General features: G+C 37.0%; 1 protein-coding gene and 1 long non-coding RNA gene across 3 annotated transcripts in view; both read left to right on the top strand.

Annotated features, from left to right (window-relative positions):
* LOC132111599 (serine/threonine-protein kinase D1-like) overlaps positions 1-19474 on the top strand; it is a 34460-nt gene extending 14986 nt beyond the window's left edge. Inside the window, exons 2-19 of one of the 2 annotated variants that reach the window (XM_059519044.1) lie at positions 6-144; positions 4107-4238; positions 4318-4478; positions 4743-4766; positions 8867-9074; positions 9838-9915; positions 10448-10646; positions 11497-11620; positions 11746-11823; positions 12022-12307; positions 13367-13419; positions 13813-13885; positions 14155-14261; positions 14432-14593; positions 14783-14881; positions 15546-15813; positions 17644-17729; positions 18438-19474. In XM_059519044.1, the coding sequence (XP_059375027.1) occupies positions 6-144; positions 4107-4238; positions 4318-4478; positions 4743-4766; positions 8867-9074; positions 9838-9915; positions 10448-10646; positions 11497-11620; positions 11746-11823; positions 12022-12307; positions 13367-13419; positions 13813-13885; positions 14155-14261; positions 14432-14593; positions 14783-14881; positions 15546-15813; positions 17644-17729; positions 18438-18656 (2496 nt within the window). In that variant the 3' untranslated portion in view covers positions 18657-19474. The remainder of the gene's footprint in view (positions 1-5; positions 145-4106; positions 4239-4317; positions 4479-4742; positions 4767-8866; positions 9075-9837; positions 9916-10447; positions 10647-11496; positions 11621-11745; positions 11824-12021; positions 12308-13366; positions 13420-13812; positions 13886-14154; positions 14262-14431; positions 14594-14782; positions 14882-15545; positions 15814-17643; positions 17730-18437) is intronic. The other variant, XM_059519045.1, reaches the window with a different exon arrangement.
* LOC132111600 (uncharacterized) lies at positions 156-2942 on the top strand. Its single transcript, XR_009424828.1, has 3 exons — positions 156-677; positions 1363-1511; positions 1625-2942. It is a non-coding gene; the product is annotated as an uncharacterized LOC132111600 (long non-coding RNA).
* Positions 19475-22108: the final 2634 nt, after the last annotated feature.

Here is a 22108-nt window from a genome sequence, read left to right on the forward strand (position 1 = left end):
CACAGTTCCCAGAATGTGGCTTCTATGGGATGTATGACAAGATTCTTCTTTTCCGTCATGATCCAAACTCGGAGAACATTCTACAGTTGGTGAGGTGCGTGGCGGAAATTATGGAAGGGGACCTGGTGGAAGTCGTCCTGTCAGGTAAGTGGCGTGTTCAATAGTTCTTGCTCAGCATGTAGTCATGCCCCTAGGCGCAGATGTACATCTATCGTCTTCTCATTTGTGGCATAACATATTGTTTTATAGATCGGTTAGACAAGACACTGTGACTTTGCTGCAATACCCGCCAAAGTTTCCGCAGTCTGCCACACACCAACGTGCGATTCCTGTGCCATTTCTGACTGTTATTTGTCTCTTAGTCCCTCCATTTCCCACTCTGGAAAAGTTGATGTGCATCCAAGTTTTGATGCAGCACCCGGTGTGAAAACAGGAGTTGCTTTGCTAAAGGAAGTGATGGAGGTATCGCATTTGACACTGCTAAAGTGTTTCTACAAACACTTGGCAGGCCTTTCCCTCCCTTCCTCCCCCTCTTCTCCCTGTGCTATGTCAGGTAATTGAGTAAAGCCTATTCTGACGAGGAAAAGTGGGGACTGACACCTCCTCTGCCCCCAGCCTCTCTACCAAGTCTGGTGTGTTTTTCTGTACATGTGCATGCCTGTGACAAGATGAATCAGGTGATTAACACACCCAGATGCACACATTCTTATAGACGAGCCCAGAGTAACACTTCTCAATGACACACTTGACAGCTGCTTTCACTGTAAAGTAACACAGAAGAGTTTTACAACTGTCACAAAAGTAAGGTCAATGGTTATTAATTCGGACACCCCCTTAGAGACCCATTGTCTCGTCACTTTTCTCGAAAGGTATAATTTGACGCAAAAGTAAATCAGTGGTCCATCTCATAGTTTTAATTTACTAATTTAGTAAACGTATTATTTTAAAGCACTTTTAAAGCTAAGAAAATTTGTTTGTATAGCAAAAGTTATATTTTTTGTAATTGGCCTGAATCTGAAAAAAGGCGAAACGAGCAGGCCAATAAATGCTGATCTCTCGGATTATCACTTTGACAGTATCTCCTGCAGTAATTAAAAAGAGCAGCATTTCATGAAAATATGACCTACGCTTTCTCTGCTGGGTCTCTACCCAGTTAAAGTCAGTTTGAAATATATTTTCTGCTGGATAAATTTAGAGTAACCATGGGTTGGCTTCAGTGAAGCGCGCTGACAGGACATTTGGCTGTGCCTAGATCAACATAATTGCAACTGAGAAAGTGCATGAAGATGCAAAAACTGTATGTGAATATTGATAAAGTATGCATGAACTTTAGTGTGCCAAACAATGATTTCCCTTTCACAGGCCAGAGTGTGTTGGGCCAGAAAACTTCCAATTTCCACCAGCAGCAAGGAAACAAATTACAGGAGAAACAAGTATTTGCATTAAGTCAACTCAGGATGCCTTTTCAGCATCATACTCATTTCCCTGAAGCATTTAATTACAGTGTACAGGTAGTTCAACTTGCAAACATATCTTGGTCCTTAAACAAAAGGCAAAACAATAAATTGAATGAATTGAGGTAATTTAGCTGCAGAATGGCTAATCAGAATGTATTCTACTTCAGTGTACTAGGGGAAGCCATGTTGGAGAGGAGGCAACATGCACGCGTTGAGGCAGGCAGTTCTCCCGCTGCGCTCGCCACTCAGCCGCTATTGGTCCTGTCAACATGCAGCCAACAAGAGCCAATCAAAACACTCCAACCACCCCAAAAGCTTCCCTTTCATAGTACAATTTGCAAATATAAATAAAGCTGGGTTTGTTTGGAAGAGTTTGGATGGCAATTAAAAATCGTCATATCTCTGGATTTCTTTCTGTTCTATAAGATTATGCTGTGCTGCACAGAGTCTTATATTTAGAGGTCACGTGAAATAAATAGTGAAATAAGTTATACAGAGATGTTATGCAGCTCTTAATCTGCTTCTTTGTTGTATTTTAAAGCTCTCGGACCCTCAAAATTAGTCCTTAATTAATTAGTGCCTAACCACAGGCCCTTCTAAAGGGACCACCATCTCTAGCCCATTAACCCTGACAGACACATGGTCTGCCCATCTGATTAGAATTAGGCAAGGCCAGAGAGCCTGCTGCCCAGGCCTTGTGGCAGTCCTGTGGAGACGGGAAAAGCGTGCCAGACTGGCCATTGATAGATTGGATTTGGCCCACCCGCTCATCCATCTGTACCCCAAAGATACACATGCCTTGTGGGAGCTCGAAAGAGGACTGTTCATAAAATACAGATATAACTCCCTCAGCAACATTTGTTTGCCTTTTTAATCATGACATGTTTACTCAGTGCTGCTGGGATTAGGAGCGAAGCAAATTCCCTCATGAAGTAGAAAGTCCAAATAATGCAAACAAAAAATGTGGTTATTAATGTGAGTTGTTATGGGAAAACAACTAATTATGGTTTTAAGTTGATCTATGATCCATGACTCACTTTACTTGAACAATCACAAATACGCACATATAACAGATGTTTCAGAGTTTAAGGTTGTCAAAACTTGACATCTCTCATCAGGTATTGCATTTCCTTTAATGAATTGCCAAGGATTTACATTGATGGTTTTAGCAGATGCAGTTTTACCAGAGCATCTTCAAATAAAATGCACAAATCATGTTAATTGCAAGTATCAGGACAGTTAGCTGCGAGAATAATGAAAAAGATCAAATCTGAGGTCATCTGATCAATGTTAATGTTGTAATTGTGAGGTATAATTGTGGTTGTTAAAGTGAGCCATGGATATGAGCAGCTAATGAGAAACCCTGAAACGATCACATTTTAAGAGACAAAAGATTTACGATTTTCAATTTGGTAGAATATCAAAGAGTTATTATGTAACTATTAAACTAAGTCAAAGGATAGTACTATTTGGAGTAAAAGAACACATGATGTTGGGGATAATGTTTTTTTTTAGAATAAGTATGTTACTTATGTGTCTTGAACCTCACTAAAGATTCTTTCAGCATTTATTTTTCCACAAATCATGTTACTTCCCATCCTAAATAGTTATTTAAAATAATATTTACTCTACTATTATTGTGCTCTATAGCAAGACAGAGGGGTCATTCCTGTTATTCAGTAAAAAATTATAATGCTAGGACATATTTATATGAAAGTGTACAGCACAGAAATATGCTGTGGTAAAGCTCAGGCGCTTTATTAATTATAGCTTGACTATTTGCTTATTAGCTGGGTCCTTTACAGGGTGGAAATAAAGAGCTAATATTAGAATTGAGTGTTAGCTTACATGTTTTAACCTAATTTAATCTTATTAATTGTTAAACAGTTTAACTATTTTTTGATTTTGTATAATTTTATAAAATAAAAAAAAATTAAACTGTGACAAACCAGCTAATACCACAACACATCACAGATTTCATCAAATCCATTGTTACACTCTCAGACAAAAAGGCACAAAAATGTCACTGTGGCAGTACCCTTTTAAAAGGTACGAATATGTACCTTTCATGTACCGATATTTAGGGGTAAATAAGGTACAAATATGTACTTTTTAGCTTTTGTACCTTAGGATACAGCCCTAGTTACAACTTTTCTACTTTTTGTTCTAAAAGTATATAACATTGTCAATGCTGGATAATATGACATTAACGAATTGGCTTTTTAAAGGTATGGGAACTTAGGAAAACATATTAAATAATTGCCAATTGAAACAACTTTCCCATAAATCATCAGTCGGTATAAACATTTTGACCATGGACAGAATGCGTTAGAATATCTCTAAACAAATCACAGCTTTTATGTTGACATTGGAAAAATGACAACATCCACTCCAAAACAAAAGTCGTGAATTATTTACAGTGATTGTGGCAAATGAAAACAAGCTAATAAGCTAATATAATTTCTCTCAACCGAATTGTGAACTACAACATATTACATGGAAAGGTACTTGATCACAGACTGATGCACATAACACCTGAGTGTTGATCTCAGGAGAAATACACTATATTGGTCTACTGGAAGTTACTTTGGATCAAAATATATGAGAAAGGTACATTTTGCTTTTGTGTGTCTTGTTTCAAACATTCAGCTTCAGCTACAGAAGAGGATTTTCAAATCAGACCTCATGCCCTGTTTGTTCACTCATATCGAGCTCCAGCGTTCTGCGATCACTGTGGAGAGATGCTGTGGGGTTTAGTGAGGCAGGGGCTTAAGTGTGAAGGTAAATGTCTAAACAGCTTTACATTAGGGGTAGAAACAGACCACCACGTGATGTTTTTTTGTCACTATCTTTGTGCTAGGCTGTGGGCTGAATTACCACAAACGGTGTGCCTTTAAAATCCCAAACAACTGCAGCGGCATCCGTAAACGACGACTATCTAACGTGTCCCTTACCGGCCAGACCAACACTCGCTCTGTTTCTGCTGAACCGTCTCCCAGCGCCTCTGATGAAGCTTTACTGGTGAGTTTGATGGTAAAATCCACACCATACTACATCAAATTCTCCCTTCTTTCTCAGTTACAACATAGAATACTCAAATATATATCAAATTATATGAATCTTACAAATACAACAGTTACCTAATAATAATCTCTGGTCATAAATGTGGCCCCTATTTGTTCACCCTATGCTAGTCCTGCATGCTTGTCCTGTTTATTAACACTACTCATTCTCTGTCTGTCTCTCTCTGCCTCTCCCCACATACATTCTTGCATTCCTGCCCAGTCTCCTGTCAGTCCTAGCATGGAGGTAGGCACAAACTAATTTAGCTTTAACCACCTTGTGATTTTTTTTGTGTCATACACCCCCTGTTGTATGCAATAAGAAAAAAAAAAAATTAAATCTGTTTTGTTTTGAAGCTTCATTTCATAAAGTCAGATAAAGAGTTATTTACTTAAATTTGAACCTGACACTAGAAGTGTTGTTATGCACAAGTAGAGTTTGTTTTAAGAAAACTGTTAATCGGCTGTTGACGGCAGAATCAAACATCTGTTAACTGTTCTCTAATCTGTTCCCTACACCTAGACAGGTTACAGCAAATGAGCTGCATCTGTAGTTTAGCTGTACAATGCCTTACTTTCCATGTGAATCTACTTAAGTCCTTCGGTGAAGTGTACAACATGGCAACAGGAAGCTATTGATCAATGTCTTTCTTTAGAGCACATTGAATAGTTGATTATGCACACCTGCGTGATGTCAGATCTATTCACTACAGGTGGTAAGACATCTGCATCTTTGCCAATCAGCAGCACATTAAAGATCAGCTTGATGAGAAAGTTGTTGTTCTAAGTTGATGCAAATTCATCAAAGCTCAGCATACAACAATCTCCCTCAGCATGAACCTCGTAGAGCCCTTGTGTTTTTTTGTTCACCTAATCGAGAGCGGTGTTTGGCTCGGGTTAGTATCTGTGAGCTCATGTGAGAAATTAATACTTTTGAGTTGCATTTGATAATAACTATTTAACATAGTTATTTGCAAAAATTTACTCACGATGGGTTTATTTTTGGAAGATATTTTTTGTATAAATGCATACCTTAAAGACTTGAACAATATATTGAACAATAAAACCTCTATTGCCCAGGAAAAAATATATATTTGTTTTTGTGACGACAGGCCCCAGTTGTCACACTATAGAATGGGGTAAGTTGTCACAGTTGAACCTGCCATTGAACAACGAGTTACAGTACAGACCAAAAGTTTGGACACATCTTCTCCTTCAAAGAGTTTTCTTTATTTTCATGACTATGAAAATTGTAGAGTCACACTGAAGGCATCAAAACTATGAATTAACACATGTGGAATTATATACATAACAAAAAAGTATGAAACAACTGAAAATATGTCATATTCTAGGTTCTTCAAAGTAGCCACCTTTTGCTTTGATTACTGCTTTGCACACTCTTGGCATTCTCTTGATGAGCTTCAAGAGGTAGTCACCTGAAATGGTTTTCACTTCACAGGTGTGCCCTGTCAGGTTTAATAAGTGTGATTTCTTGCCTTATAAATGCGGTTGGGACCATCAGTTGTGTTGTGCAGAAGTCAGGTGGATACACAGCTGATAGTCCTACTGAATAGAGTGTTAGAATTTGTATTATGGCAAGAAAAAAGTACAGGAAAACGAGTGGCCATCATTACTTTAAGAAATGAAGGTCAGTCAGTCCGAAAAATTGGGAAAACTTTGAACGTGTCCCCAAGTGCAGTCACAAAAACCATCAAGCGCTACAAAGAAACTGGCTCACATGCGGACCGCCCCAGGAAAGGAAGACCAAGAGTCACCTCTGCTGCGGAGGATAAGTTCATCCGAGTCACCAGCCTCAGAAATCGCAGGTTAAAAGCAGCTCAGATTAGAGACCAAGGTCAATGGCACACGGAGTTCTAGCAGCAGACACATCTCTAGAACAACTGTTAAGAGGAGACTGTGTGAATCAGGTCTTCATGGTAGAATATCTGCTAGGAAACCACTGCGAAAGAAAGACAACAAGCAGAAGAGACTTGTTTGGGCTAAAGAACACAAGGAATGGACTTTAGACCAGTGGAAATCTGTGCTTTGTTCTGATGAGTCCAAATTTGAGATCTTTGGTTCCAACCACCGTGTCTTTGTGTGACGCAGAAAAGGTGAACGGATGGACTCTACATGCCTGGTTCCCACCGTGAAGCATGGAGGAGGAGGTGTGGTGGTAATTTGCTGGTGACACTGTTGGGGATTTATTCAAAATTGAAGGCATACTGAACCAGCATGGCTACCACAGCATCTTGCAGCGGCATGCTATTCCATCCGGTTTGCGTTTAGTTGGACCATCATTTATTTTTCAACAGGACAATGACCCCAAACACACCGCCAGGCTGTGTAAGGGCTATTTGACCAAGAAGGAGAGTGATGGGGTGCTGCGCCAGATGACCTGGCCTCCACAGTCACCGAACCTGAACCCAATCGAGATGGTTTAGGGGTGAGCTGGACCGCAGACTGATGGCAAAAGGGCCAACAAGTGCTAAGCATCTCTGGGAACTCCTTCAAGACTGTTGGAAGACCATTTCAGGTGACTACCTCTTGAAGCTCATCAAGGGAATGCCAAGAGTGTGCAAAGCAGTAATCAAAGCAAAAGGTGGCTACTTTGAAGAACCTAGAATGACATATTTTCTGTTGTTTCACACTTTTTTTGTTATGTATATAATTCCACATGTGTTAATTCATAGTTTCGATGCCTTCAGTGTGAATCTACAATTTTCATAGTCATGAAAATACAGAAAACTCTTTGAATGAGAAGGTATGTCCAAACTTTTGGTCTGTACTGTATATATTAAGCTGTTTAGCAAAAATACACCCAGTAAAACAATTATGAAATCTAAAACAATTCTTGAAACAGTATGTAAAAGTATGTGCACAAAATATAGACCAATTAGACAAACAACATTATAATTAACACAAGTGACAACTTGCCCCAGTATAATTCAACAGTTTGCCCTGACCTGACATTTATTAAAAATACCAATGTACAGTCGTGGCCAAAAGTTTTGAGATTTACATAAATATTGGAAAAGTTGCTGCTTACGTTTTTATAATAGCAATTTGCATATACTCCAGAATGTTATGAAGAGTGATCCGATGAATTGCATAGTCCTTCTTTGCCATGAAAATTAACTTAATCCCAAAAAAACCTTTACACTGCATTTCATTGCTGTCATTAAAGGACCTGCTGAGATCATTTCAGTAATCGTTTGTTAACTCAGGTGTTGAAAATGTTGACGAGCACAAGGCTGGAGATCATTATGTCAGGCTGATTGGGTTAGAATGGCAGACTTGACATGTTAAAAGGAGGGTGATGCTTGAAATCATTGTTCTTCCATTGTTAACCATGGTGACCTGCAAAGAAACGCGTGCAGCCATCATTGCATTGCATAAAAATGGCTTCACAGGCAAGGATATTGTGGCTACTAAGATTGCACCTAAATTAACAATTTATAGGATCATCAAGAACTTCAAGGAAAGAGGTTCAATTCTTGTAAAGAAGGCTTCAGGGCGTCCAAGAAAGTCCAGCAAGCACCAGGATCGTCTCCTAAAGAGGATTCAGCTGCGGGATCGGAGTGCCACCAGTGCAGAGCTTGCTCAGGAATGGCAGCAGGCAGGTGTGAGTGCATCTGCACGCACAGTGAGGCGAAGACTTTTGGAAGATGGCCTGGTGTCAAGAAGGGCAGCAAAGAAGCCACTTCTAAATATGAAGCCATGAATAAAGAATGGTACCAAAACACCCTCCAACAGCAACTTCTTCCAACAATCCAACAACAGTTTGGTGAAGAACAATGCATTTTCCAGCACGATGGAGCACCGTGCCATAAGGCAAAAGTGATAACTAAGTGGCTCGGGGACCAGAATGTTGAAATTTTGGGTCCATGGCCTGGAAACTCCCCAGATCTTAATCCCATTGAGAACTTGTGGTCAATCCTCAAGAGGTGGATGGACAAACAAAAACCCACTAATTCAGACAAACTCCAAGAAGTGATTATGAAATAATGGGTTGCTATCAGTCAGGATTTGGCCCAGAAGTTGATTGAGAGCATGCCCAGTCGAATTGCAGAGGTCCTGAAAAAGAAGGGCCAACACTGCAAATACTGACTCTTTGCATAAATGTCATGTAATTGTCGATAAAAGCCTTTGAAACGTATGAAGTGCTTGTAATTATATTTCAGTACATCACAGAAACAACTGAAACAAAGATCTAAAAGCAGTTTAGCAGCAAACTTTTTGAAAACTAATATTTATGTAATTCTCAAAACTTTTGGCCACGACTGTACTGAGAACACTGTTAAACCTGTGACATAGCCCTTGATACACTACATTATTTGTTCACAGCAAAAAACTCCATCAGACTTTTTTCCTGGACGAGGCCGCTCCAACTCTCAGTCATATATAGGTCGGCCAATCGAGTTAGACAAGATCCTACTGTCTAAAGTGAAGGTGCCACACACATTTGTCATTCATTCCTACACGCGCCCCACCGTTTGCCAGCACTGCAAGAAGCTCCTCAAGGGTCTGTTCCGTCAGGGACTACAGTGCAAAGGTACAAACTTATCCTCAATAATTCAAGCTACGGTTGTAGAATGATCCTCTTGAAAATAAGACTCTTTATTGTCATACAGTAATTGCTTTAGTATCTTGTTGCTTCGTATAATAATGTGCCTGGTCTAAATCCCCTCTGATCCTGATGTTTCTGTGTAATTCTGATTCTCTGTAATAAAACTGTATTAACTCATCTGAGCCGCCATTGGAGAATGATTACTAATTGCTGTGAATCTTTAATTTGTCCAGAAACCATTGCAGCTTATTCACAATATCCATTCAATCTAATTACACAAATTATGTTAAGTACACAAATGTGTTTAATATAATATTCACTATCGTTTCTCCTGCAGATATGACGCTCTGTTCACGTTTTAATGCATGCAGGTGATATTAAAAATCTTGGTTGAAATAGACTATGATAACACATTTCCACAGTTATTAACATAAGATTTATTTATATATATATTTGAAAATATATTGTACATTTATAACTCTATATTTGTGTTGGCATTGAATTACAGAAAACTATGACTATTTCTATTTCTATATCTTTTTGTGCTTCTGAGAACCCGAACTGGTTTAATGTTCATGCGTTCAGCATGCGAGGTCTAAGCCTGTCAGCCACCAGCACAACAGGAACTCATATGTTTATGTGCCAGATTGGTAGTAAACTCTCTCCCTCGCTCCCCCTTTAACTCATTCTCCCTCTCTCTGTCTCTCTGTCATTCTTATCTACTCTCTTTTCCCACACACTGTCTCAGATTGTAAATTCAACTGCCATAAACGATGTGCACCCAAAGTGCCAAACAACTGCCTAGGAGAGGTGTCAAGAAACGGAGGCAAGTCTAACTTTAGCGTCACCATGCAATTCAATGATCAACACTGCAATTTGATGACAAAAACAACAATATTTATCCAACTGAACCTTAAACGTGTTGTGAACTTCATACTTCATTGGTAGCATTATCTGCTCAGAAGACAAAACTGGGGTAATGTTGTACGACTAAATCTGTTTGTTTATATCACTTATAATAGCTAAGCAAAAAAATTATTTGTTATAATACCAGAGCAATAAAAATGGAATTTCTTTCTGTACATTAACAGTAAGCATACAATCTGATGCAAAAGCTTAAGAGCATAATGATATACCTGCAATGGGGACCCTATTATAATATTCCCTATTTATATTATATATTATTAACAGTACTTTTCTGAATGGCAATTTGAAACTGCTCATTTTCAAGTTCTGCTTTCTGTGGTTGGTGGTGTTAAACTGACTGCTTTTTTTACACACATTATGCATCACGTGACTTCCTTTGTCTTGGTTTGCTTTCCTGTTTGTTCCAATGCTTTTCTTATCATGGCTCATAGATCTGTTGAGTCCTGGTCCTGATTCAGATGTGGTCATGGAAGAGGGTTGTGATGACCATGACGGGGACAGACATAGTCCACTTATCGATGACATGGAAGAGTCTCTGGTTGTCGACTCTGCTGCTCTTTTGGAAGCTGGGCATGGTGAGCTTGTCGATTTCCAAGACCAAGACCCAGATGAATCCAACAGAATCATCAGGTAGCTCCTCATCACTTCTAGAAGCATTGTAAACAAAACCAACATCACAAATAGTTGTCGTTTGTCCAAAAATGCACCATCACCCACTTGTCTCAGTGAGTCAGTGATTGCATAGAAAAACTATTGAATGCAAAATAAAGAAATAAATGACTGCAAACACTACTGTTCTTCTACTACTGTTTAAAAATTTGGGATCAGTCAGATTCTTAAATCTTAAATTTATTATTTTAAAAGAAGTCTCTTAGGCTCAGCAAGATTGCTTTTATTTGATCAGAACTACAGTGAAAACTGTAATACTGTAAAATATTATTACAGTTTAAAATGTATGATAGATGATAGAAATAGATGTGCTGGTTAATATTTCTATGGAAACCTTTTTTTTTTCAACCCAGGATTCTTTGATGAATAGAAATGTAAAACAGCATTTATTTAAAACTGAAATCTATTCTAAATGTCTTAACTATCACTTTTGATCAATTGAATGCTTCCTTGCTCAATAAAAGTGTTTATTTCTTAAATATTTTTTTCCTGACCCCAAACTGTTGAATGGTAGTGTAACTATTACAGCATAACAAACATTAAATTAAATTAAAATACTCAACATTAAGGACAATGCATAAAATAATTTCTCAAACAGGAAAAATATAACAACAATAAGAATTTACTACCAGTCTTGCTGTGTTCTATGCAACAATTTGAGTTAAAACCTGTTGTCTATGTTTGTCTGTTTGAGGACAAGTACAAAATAAAAAAGGAACTAAACAGTATGAGTATTCTAATGATACGAAATAGTTTTTGACCTGCTGTTGACATGTTCTAGAAGGTTTTGACATGTCACCCTGTTTGTAAGCCCTTCCACCAGCAACAACATCCCACTTATGCGGGTGGTTCAGTCTGTCAAACACACCAAGAGGAAAAGCAGCAATGTTATGAAAGAAGGCTGGCTTGTGCATTTCACCAGCAAAGACACATTGGTAAGTGCTCTGGGTTTCCATTATAAACATTAGGAATTTATAGGTGACTTGCCAAGTGAACTTTTCACACTGTACATGATGATTTCTTGTAAGGTTTTATTATTAAAAAAATTTTTTCACACTAGCGTAAGAGACATTACTGGCGACTTGACAGCAAGTGTATCACCCTGTTCCAAAATGACACTGGGAGCAAATACTATAAGGTAACTTCAAGTCAAAAAACAAAGTCTGACACTTGAAACACACAATTAATCTAGGAAGTATCATTTTCTTTGATTATGTCGATAGTGTGTCTTGACAGGTTTTTATGCATCACTGTACACATCAGATCCACGCACATGTCTCTGCAACATCATTAAGGTTTCAGCTTTCCGTTAAGACCTCTTAACCTTTTCCAACAGGAAATACCTCTATCTGAGGTACTGTCTCTGGAACCAGCGAAAACATTCAACCTTCTGCCTGAGGGTGCCAACCCACATTGCTTTGAGATTGCTACAGCATCTCTAGTGTACTATGTGGGAGAAAACCTGGCTCGAGCTGACAGGGGAACACCGGGCTACGGAAGCAGCGTGCTTATTAGTGGCGTGGGACAGGACGTGGCCCGCATGTGGGAGATGGCCATCCAGCATTCACTTATGCCTGTCATCGCCAAGGGCATATCTCACGGCGGCCATCACAGCCACCACAGTATGAACTTCATGGTGAAACATTTAGAGGCTCATGAGAAGACCCTTAGAATGTTTCTGGGGGGAAAACACAACAAATAAAGACATGCAGCACAGTTTTAATATTACATTGTGTGCAAATATGTGCTGCATTTAATGAATACCCTGTTGATCATAATGCAAGTACATTCTATACATATGCAGGTGTGTAGCATGAATGCAATTTACTACCAGCATGCTGGCATTGACATGAGACATGCAATATATATATATACACATATATAGTATATAAAAGCAATCATTAATTCAATATTAACTGTACAGCAATTCTTAGAAAAACTCCACTTTACATCAGGCTATTTTACACCTACTACTGTATGTTTTTATTGTAGTAATATATTGAGATATATTTTTTCATATACTGCTAATGGCAGATTGTAGTAGGGAAGTATCTGGACACAGGCTTTTGTGATAAATCACAAAATCACATCCAGACATTTTAGAGAATACATTATATATGGCCATTTATTATACTCAGTAAGAAAAATGAGCACCTTAAATGTGTTTATGATGATCAACTTGACAAAAATACAATTATTTATAGGTACTTGCAATGATATATATTATTCTAACAGTAAAAAGGTGTACTTGACAACACCAGTGCTATTGCAGTATTAATTATATACTATTATGGCATTTAATCATATTTTGAATTATATTTTATTTTAATATTTCCAGTTTTTAAATTTAAGCGTATTAATTGTTCGATGTACTTTTTTGTCATTTTTATTATTTTAGTTATAGTTATTTTAGTTCTTCAACTTCAACTCATTTTATTTCAGTTATCTGCAAAGGCAGCATTTCTAATTTTTGTGTAAATTTTACTCATATTTCATTTTTCAGCTTTATTTTAATTAATACAATTTTTCTATAGTTTTAATTTAATTTAAACTGGTGGGCCTCCTCAAAGCAGTATTGTGCAGGTGAAATTTTTAATTTGCTTTAGAATTTTCTTTGAGGTGATTTTGAGAAACTCTTGTAATGCGATATGTATTGTCATGCAATTTTCTTATACCAACAGAAGAGGTGTCCATTAGCATCTCTGTATCCAACTCCCAGATTCAGGAGAATGTGGTAAGCTTTTTCTTATATTTGAGACGTATATCTCATATACCTTCTGCATCATGCTTTGTTTTCATGTGTAAGAGCTCAATGTTCCTGTCGGCTTGCCTATACCTGCAACCTTGAGTTCTAGTGTGAAATAAACACACAGTGCCTCTATTGGAGATTATTTTGATTACCTGCTTGGCCATGGGGTTGCCATGGTTACTCGAGTCTTTCTGACACAGTCCTAGTGAGATGGGGAAATAGCTCTTTAGGCTACTGGTCTGAATTCATACATTGTTACATTACAAATAAGAAAAGATCAGATCAGAAGAAATCTGATGCATCAAGCAGTGCTTCTGAGCTTTGGGAACAGCCCATTTTTGCACATACGCTTACATTTAGTTTCTGTTTTTCTTACAGGATATTAGCACAGTGTATCAGATTTTCCCTGATGAAGTACTTGGCTCTGGGCAATTTGGCATTGTCTATGGAGGTAATGTACCAGTCTATTTAGATGAGCACCCGGGGAGGAAATGTTTTGGAATCTGTATAATAGGACAATATTTAATGCATATTTTACTGTATTTTTTTTTTTTTTTTTTTTTTACAAATTGTATGTGGTAAAAGGAATGTGTAATGAGGGTAAACACTGTAATATTTACAGTAAATAGACATTTACATATAACTATACTTCACATCCAATAAATGGAAGACAAAAATACAGACTCTACAATATAGATCATCCATTCTGATATAACACAGGAAAACACAGGAAAACAGGCAGAGATGTTGCCATCAAGATCATAGATAAACTGCGATTTCCTACCAAACAGGAAAGTCAACTGCGTAATGAAGTTGCCATTCTCCAGGTAAATACACAGATAACACACACACAAGGGAAAAAAATGGCTAAATGTATTGAATTACAATACATTAAATGTTTGTCCAGAAAGACGATTTAGATTGAACAGCAATAATACAATATTGACAATTTAGGAATTTAAATAATACATATAAGTGTTGTATCTGTCTTATGTAGAACCTCCACCATCCCGGCATTGTTAACCTTGAGTGCATGTTTGAGACACCAGAGCGTGTCTTTGTTGTCATGGAAAAGCTCCATGGCGACATGCTGGAGATGATACTGTCAAGTGAGAAGGGGAGGCTGCCAGAACGCATCACCAAGTTTCTCGTTACGCAGGTTCGTCTCATAGACACTGTGTTTCTCACACTCTTGACTCTAACACAACAACGGCAGAATCAGTACACACAATCCCATATAAATATTTAAAGCAAAAATAAATGGTAAAGCTGGACCTATGCTTTTGCATTTTTATTTACAATGTTTTATACGCATTAAAATAATAACGCTGTTCTAATCTTTTCCTAGATTCTCGTCGCTCTCCGCCACCTTCACTTCAAAAACATTGTTCACTGTGACCTCAAACCTGAGAATGTTTTGTTAGCCTCCGCTGACTCTTTTCCACAAGTGAGTAAAATCCGAACAGAACGAGAAGCGACAACAAAAGAAAGGAAATATCTGAATGAAGCGAGGCCACACCGAAATTAACATAAATGGATCTGTTTTTGTAAATTGGCAAGAATAAAAGATGGTAATTATAGCGTTCTCATGGTGTGTTCGAGGCATAGGGTTGTGTGTGTCTCTACATTCTAATGAAAGATTTCTAAATTATCCTCCCATTGTTTCTTCTGTCTACTGCACGAGCTTGTCTCTGGAGGCTCTCAAGCGGAAAGATGACTCACTGTTTGAGCGCAGGCAAACATTTTGGAAGAATACTAAACAAATCACTGTGTGTCATTTACAAATATTTAGCAAAAGTGGAAGCAGAACTAAAGCTGTCAGCATCTGAGCTTGGTTCTGGTGTCCTCGGTGCTTGTTGCTGTGCACAAATATTTAAAGGTGGAAAGTGTAGATCAGCAGGAGATCCAACTGGGTGATAATTTCACTTGACTTTCGTTCAGACTGTGACAACTGATCATTATGGCGTCTGTGGTGTTAAAAGCTAGCGCGAGAACAAAAGGATGTTTTTTTTTTGGTCTTTTGTGCATCTCAGTCCTAGTCAAGTAAAATAGCCAATTCCTTCCGGTGTCTGCTTATTGTAAAGCTCATTATTCTTTGGTTTGTCTTACAGGTGAAGCTGTGTGATTTCGGTTTTGCACGTATTATTGGTGAGAAGTCTTTTAGGCGTTCGGTGGTGGGCACCCCGGCATACCTCGCCCCGGAAGTGCTTCGCAACAAGGGCTACAACCGCTCGCTGGACATGTGGTCGGTTGGTGTCATCGTCTATGTCAGTCTCAGTGGAACTTTCCCGTTTAATGAGGATGAAGACATTCACGACCAAATCCAGAACGCTGCTTTCATGTACCCACCAAACCCCTGGAAAACAGTGACTCCAGAGGGTAAGTTCTGGGTAGAATGGATAGTATGTGGCACAACCATCAATGAATGTGGAATGAAGAAAGGGACTGTTCACTCGAAACCCTCATGCCATTCCAAACCTGTGTAAGTTTCAGTTTTTCTGTGGCAAAGACAATAATTTATTCTGAAAAGCATCTCAGTGTTTTTTGTACAAACAATGAAAGACATTAGAGTCCAATGTTGTTCTGGACCCCTGTGACTTTAATTATATACTCTAGACAAAATCAGTTGATCATTTGAAAAAATATTGTCTCTTGTGTTCCACAGAAGAAAGAAAGTCATACATGTTTTGCTGAGGTGAATGAATTTGTATTTTTAGGCGAACTGTCCCTTTAACAACAAATAATGATCTCCAAATCAGATTTAGTAGTAAATAGATTGAAAAGCTTTTAGAAATACTGAGATAACTATTTAAACCAAGTCAGAAGCTAGCTGTATTAACCTCTCTAAGCTGGAAACAATTTAGAGTGCAATATGTGTGTTAATCCTCAAAATGTAAGCAGAGCTTTTTTGCCAATCCAACCTCACATGGCCAGCTGTATACAAATAATCTTATAAGACTAGTTTTTATGAATTCACTTAGCTCATGTATGAATGAATATGATCTCATTGCACAAGAAATCTTATTTCTAGCCAGCCTGCTACTGATATCCACCTAGTTATGTGACGTTAAAACCCTATTTTGAAGTCATGCTTCAGCTTGATGTTTCTACTAAAGCTTCAGTTGTACTAATTATCGCCGCCATGTGACTGTATAGATGACCTCAACTCACCCAAATCATTTCTGTTTGGCTCATGGTTCATGATATAGGAAGATATGATCAGTATTAATGTAAAGTAAAGGCTAAGGTCTAGGATAGGTAATATTTGCATTTAAGTCATATGCAATCTGCATGAATAGTATTGACCTTCATCTCATTACCTTTTTGATGCCCTCACCTTTGACCCTGTTTATTCACTAATGCCCTCCTTCTTCCTCATTAAAATAACAAGAGAACCAAAGACCACACTTTACTTACTTAAGAACACAGGCAGTGTGGATTTTTATTTATTTATATAGTTTGGTCGCTATCAAGTATGGCTATTTTAGCAATTACTTTGTTTTTAAAACAGTTTTAATTGAATTGGTTCCTTTTTACTGTGAAGTGAAAATATTTAAGAGCCATAACAAAGAGTATCTGCTTCATAAAACAAGTTGCCAAGTTTCAGAACGAATTAGGTTAGATGAAATTTTTTTTACTGCAATGCATTCAAATGCATGTGTAATGGTAAATACACAGAATTTATATTTGCAAAAATATTTTTAATTATAATATAATAAATTCTTGAAAACATTTTAACAAAATGTAACAGAATATAAAATGTATTATTTTTTCAAAATGTAAATTTTTTTCTAAATTTATTTTAAAATTATTTTGTTTTATTTGTTTTTCAAAAACGTGTAGTAACATTAAATGAATACCCGTCTACTAAACTGATGGTAAACTGTGTAGATGTGGGAGAGAGAGAGACGTGAAAGAGGAGGAAAGGGAAAAGAAAAGATGAAGAGAAGAGGGAGCAAAGGTTAAAGAAAGAGATTGGTGAGAGCGTGCTCAATTTTTGTTACGACCCATTCATGTGAATAATGCCAAACGATCCCTTAGACTAAAGCACAGAGGCCTCAAGGTTAAGAAACTTTGGAGTGTCTGAAATTTGTGACCCCTGAAATAATGTTAACAGGATGTTGGTTTTGCTCATTATTCCTCTGGGCACAAAATCTTTCAGGTTTTCCACCACAGCCTGGCCACTGACAACCTGTTTTGTTATTACAGCAATTGACCTCATTAATAACCTGCTGCAAGTCAAAATGAGGAAGCGCTACAGCGTGGACAAGTCTCTCAGCCATCCATGGTTACAGGTTAGTAGATAACGACTTTTATACACCATGTGTAAAAAAATAAAAAAAATAATAATAAAAAACCCTGCCTTTACATTTTTAAACAAACTTTCGAAAGTAAAATTAACATGTAAATAAATATACATACAACAGGGAACTGAATGTAATGTTTTCAGATACTAAATTGCATGATAATATTGTTCAAAACTATGTTAAATGCAATAAGCGAAACATTAGAGTGCTACATTAGTAGGACTTAAGTACATCTTGATATGCAATTTCATAATTACTTCAATTGTCTTTGAAATATGATTAAAGTGTGTCATTGAATGCACTGACAAGCATTTATGGTAAAATAAAATTATACTAATAATGTCATTTCTACTGAAACTTGCATGTCAAGTATTTCAGTAAATTTGTAACTGCACATTTGTAATTTACATTGCTATTTAAAATATATTAAATAACACATTACAGTTAAAATTATAATCAAGTACTTTACATTTGCTTTAATATGTTCATCATCATAATACTAATATACTTCTTCAAAGCATTATAATAGATTAAAACAAAAATTTAAAATGTAATTTAAGTAATACTTTTAGTTTGACATTACAATGAAGTGCACTTTTTAAAAATGCACTTTGTATTAAAAGCATAGTGTTTTATTTACTTATTTTTTAACAGTGTGAAATATTGTGGATCCCTAAAGATATATCTTTATGACAGGACTACCAGATGTGGCTGGACCTGCGGACTCTGGAGTGTAAAATGCAGGAGCGATATATCACCCACGAAAGTGATGATTTGCGCTGGGAGCATTTTGCAGAACAAAATGGCCTTCAGTACCCAGCCCACTTAATCAACCCTCATGCCGATGTCCGTGAAGAGGCGGAGTCTGACAAGCTTGTGATGGGCATGCTCAGCGACAGAGTCAGTGTTCTGTAAATTGCTGCCTACCCCTTTAAGGGGACAACAACGGAACTCAAGCCAACTGTATACTGCGAAATCACCACTTTAGCCAACTGTAAATGCCTTGACAATTTCTAAAAAAGTACTGCACAATTCCATTTAACACTACACTACAGAACAAGCACAAATTTCGCTATACACACAGTGCCTAAGCCACAAAAGCCAATTTATCCATACATACAAAAACAACACATAAAATCTAACAACAACAACAACAACAACTGCACTTTAACTACTATGAACAAACATAACTTACAAGCTCCTTTTGTTCTTAAGGACTTTGGAGTTTAACCTGAGAAATAAATGTATTAGTATTAGTATTATTTTTGGAATTAACTGGCATGACACAGTCGAAAACACTGTATCAGCAGTATTTGTTTGTATAACTCACAAACGAAGTCATAATATATATTAAACACATTATAAATTAAGTCTTTTATTAACAAAATTATTCTGCTAAGAAATACCACCACAAAGATTTTGTGGTAACTTGTTGCATCAACGATAATTTAACTAATCTATAGCAGAGAGCATTTATAGCTTTTGTGGTTTTGTATTTATGTGCTTAAGAATGTGTGTGTGTGTGTGTGTGTGTGTGTGTGTGTGTGTGTGTGTGTGTGTGTGTGTGTGTGTGTGTGTGTGGTACTTCGGGGGTTGGTTATGTTAGTTTTCTGTGCAAGTGCAAGACAACAAAGCAACACTGCCTGTGGACTGGAGATGTTTTTTCTTTGCTTTCTTCAGAGATGTTGGAATAACAGCTGGTTGTGTACGCATAAAGAATTATGTGCTCATGACAGATGTTCAGTGTGCTTCTTTCAGTGCTCCCTTTAAGTGAAGATAAGATGTGTGACAGTGATATCAGCAATTCTGTCCAAATGGCTATTAAATGTTAACAAAATATATCTTTAGTTATATAATCATGGGCTGGAATGAGTGCAAGTCACAGAATGGCAGCTTGGAAGATAAGAGCACAAAGGTGAGTGATGAAGCCATAGTGCTTGAAAAAGGATCATACTGTATACTGTGTGCTAGTGTTTTTGGCACGCTGCTGCTTCATCGCCAAATCAAGAAGGTGTTATCTGCTGTCTGCCCTCAGCGAGACTGGTTCCTGATCGACAGATGGCGCTGTATGCTTATGCAGCATTAAAGCCTGAAAGGTTCGGCGGGACACTACATGCAGAAGGTTAAAGAAATAGACGGGCAGACAGTCGAAAACAATATCAATACAACCAGAATCAAGAAATGTAATTAATTTGACCCATTTTCAAATGTTTGTATCAGTATGGGAAGTTAGCTCTAATTAGCTGCCTAAGTATAAAAGTATAAAAAAATAGTTTAGACGCCATATTTAATTTTTCGTGATTGAAAATGAGGCGGGGGCTATACGCAGTGAGTAGGCTACGCTATGATTTTTAATGCCACGATTTTGCACAAAATGTTAGTTTTTTTTCGTCAACAAGATTATCGTAGTATTATTGCTATCGTAGTAAAATTGGCCAAAAGTCCCCGTATCATCACTTAAATCTCTTAGTAAGTCTTCACAGAAACCGTATTGTTTATTTATTTATTTAAATAGCCTACATTAAATCTTTTTTAAAGATTTTAAATACTACTTTTAAACACATTTTTAAACATTTGGCTTTCTTATTTTGAGCGACAGTGGCCTTATCGTAACCTATGTCACAGCCTCACTAAACATTTTTCTAATTTCTATACAAATTTTTATTTGATATTTTTTACACATTTATATAGCCTAGGCTGTATTGGCTATAGCCTAGCCCCTTTATCCAGCTCATTTCTCAACGTATTTTGTCAAGAAATGCAAATTCCATTTCCATAACTTTTGCCTGTTTAATTAGAAAATGTCCCATTCTAAAACTGCAGTCGGTCTTTATGAATCATTTACACAACGCCATCAGCCTATTCCTGGACAAGATATGACGAGCTCAGACTGAAAGAAAGGGAAGAACCTTACAGATGGACTGTCTATCGAGTTACGCATGATTTGAGTCTGTTTTTTCTTCTCTCTCTCTCGTCCAAACTCCTCCCCACAATAGATGGAGAATAGAGCCAATAGTACAGGTGTCACACGACCAAAAGGAACAGGCTATGTATGAACTGTATGTGACTCATATCTCATCTAAAAACAAGAAATTCGATTGAAAACATGTTTTACAAACGTTAAATAAAATGTTGTGAACAAAAACATCTTTATTGTGAAGTATCTGCTAAAATCATATCAGCAACATTAAAAAATAAAAACCTAGAGTGTCAAATAAAATAGGTTAGGGAATTATATAGGTGAGATTCCTCCCAGAATTAGTATTTTCATAATTTTATAAATTATTCTGATCAAATAGTTCAGTTAATGCCATGTCATAGCCTAATGATGGCGAAAAAACAAACAAACAGGCCTAATACAAATAAATGTAGCCAAACTATTAGCTATTCATTTCAAATAAATCTCCATTAAACGAACATTTTTATTTTTAAAAAAGTAGGCCCTATCTGTACAATCGGAAGAGACTGAATTACCGTCTTTTAAAATAAACTAGTGAAGAACTTTTATCCACGTGCTAATTGCTTGAATTTCTCAAGAATAAAAAAAATTAAGAAAATTATGCTACATTAACAGCGTACAAATATGTAATATATCTACGTTTCCTACAAGAAGGGACAATAATCAAGGAATATAAAAGCAAAAGCTGTATTAAATTATGCCTTGGTAGATTTCTTATCAACACATTCGTCTTTTTTTCCTACCATATGTAGGCTATCTGCTGGAGTTGCACATGTTTTCTAGGGAATGTGACGTGTACTCGGAAAATAGTATGCAAATGAAGAATAGCAGCTTTGGCAGTGAGTAGCCATATGTTCTGCAATTGCATATTTAAAAAGAAAAAAAAGGAGCGAGAGACAGGGATATATCCTGAAAGGATTGTTGCCGTAGTAACTCCGTTTTTCTTCATCCTGGATGCGTTGGCACAGACAATTTCACCAAATGGAAAACAAATATAATAGTTTCGCACATCTGAATTATTTGGTTCTGTCAGACAAAACACGCAAATATTTTCCCCGATTCCGTGTTGAGCAGCAAACATGAAACCAGACGGTGAAAAAAAAAGCCGAATAAATGACTTTTCAGTCATGTTGCTTCCTCTCTTTGAAAAGCTTTGGCTACTTTTTGAAGACTAAATATAAAAAGCCGCAATTTATTCTGTTAGGCTATTATTTATTGGTGAAACCATGTAATATAGGCTTACTAATATTTCTTTTTTGTTTGAAATCGACTTAAGAAATAATGATAATTAGCAGTGTTTTAGTTAGGCTATCTGTGACTTATGCATGATATCCTGTACCTTAATCAGACATGTCTCGCTACTGGATTGAATTAAACGACCTTTCAGGTTAAATGGTGATTATGTGAA

This window comes from Carassius carassius, chromosome 31, assembly GCF_963082965.1.
Source record: "Carassius carassius chromosome 31, fCarCar2.1, whole genome shotgun sequence".
NCBI lineage: Eukaryota > Metazoa > Chordata > Actinopteri > Cypriniformes > Cyprinidae > Carassius > Carassius carassius.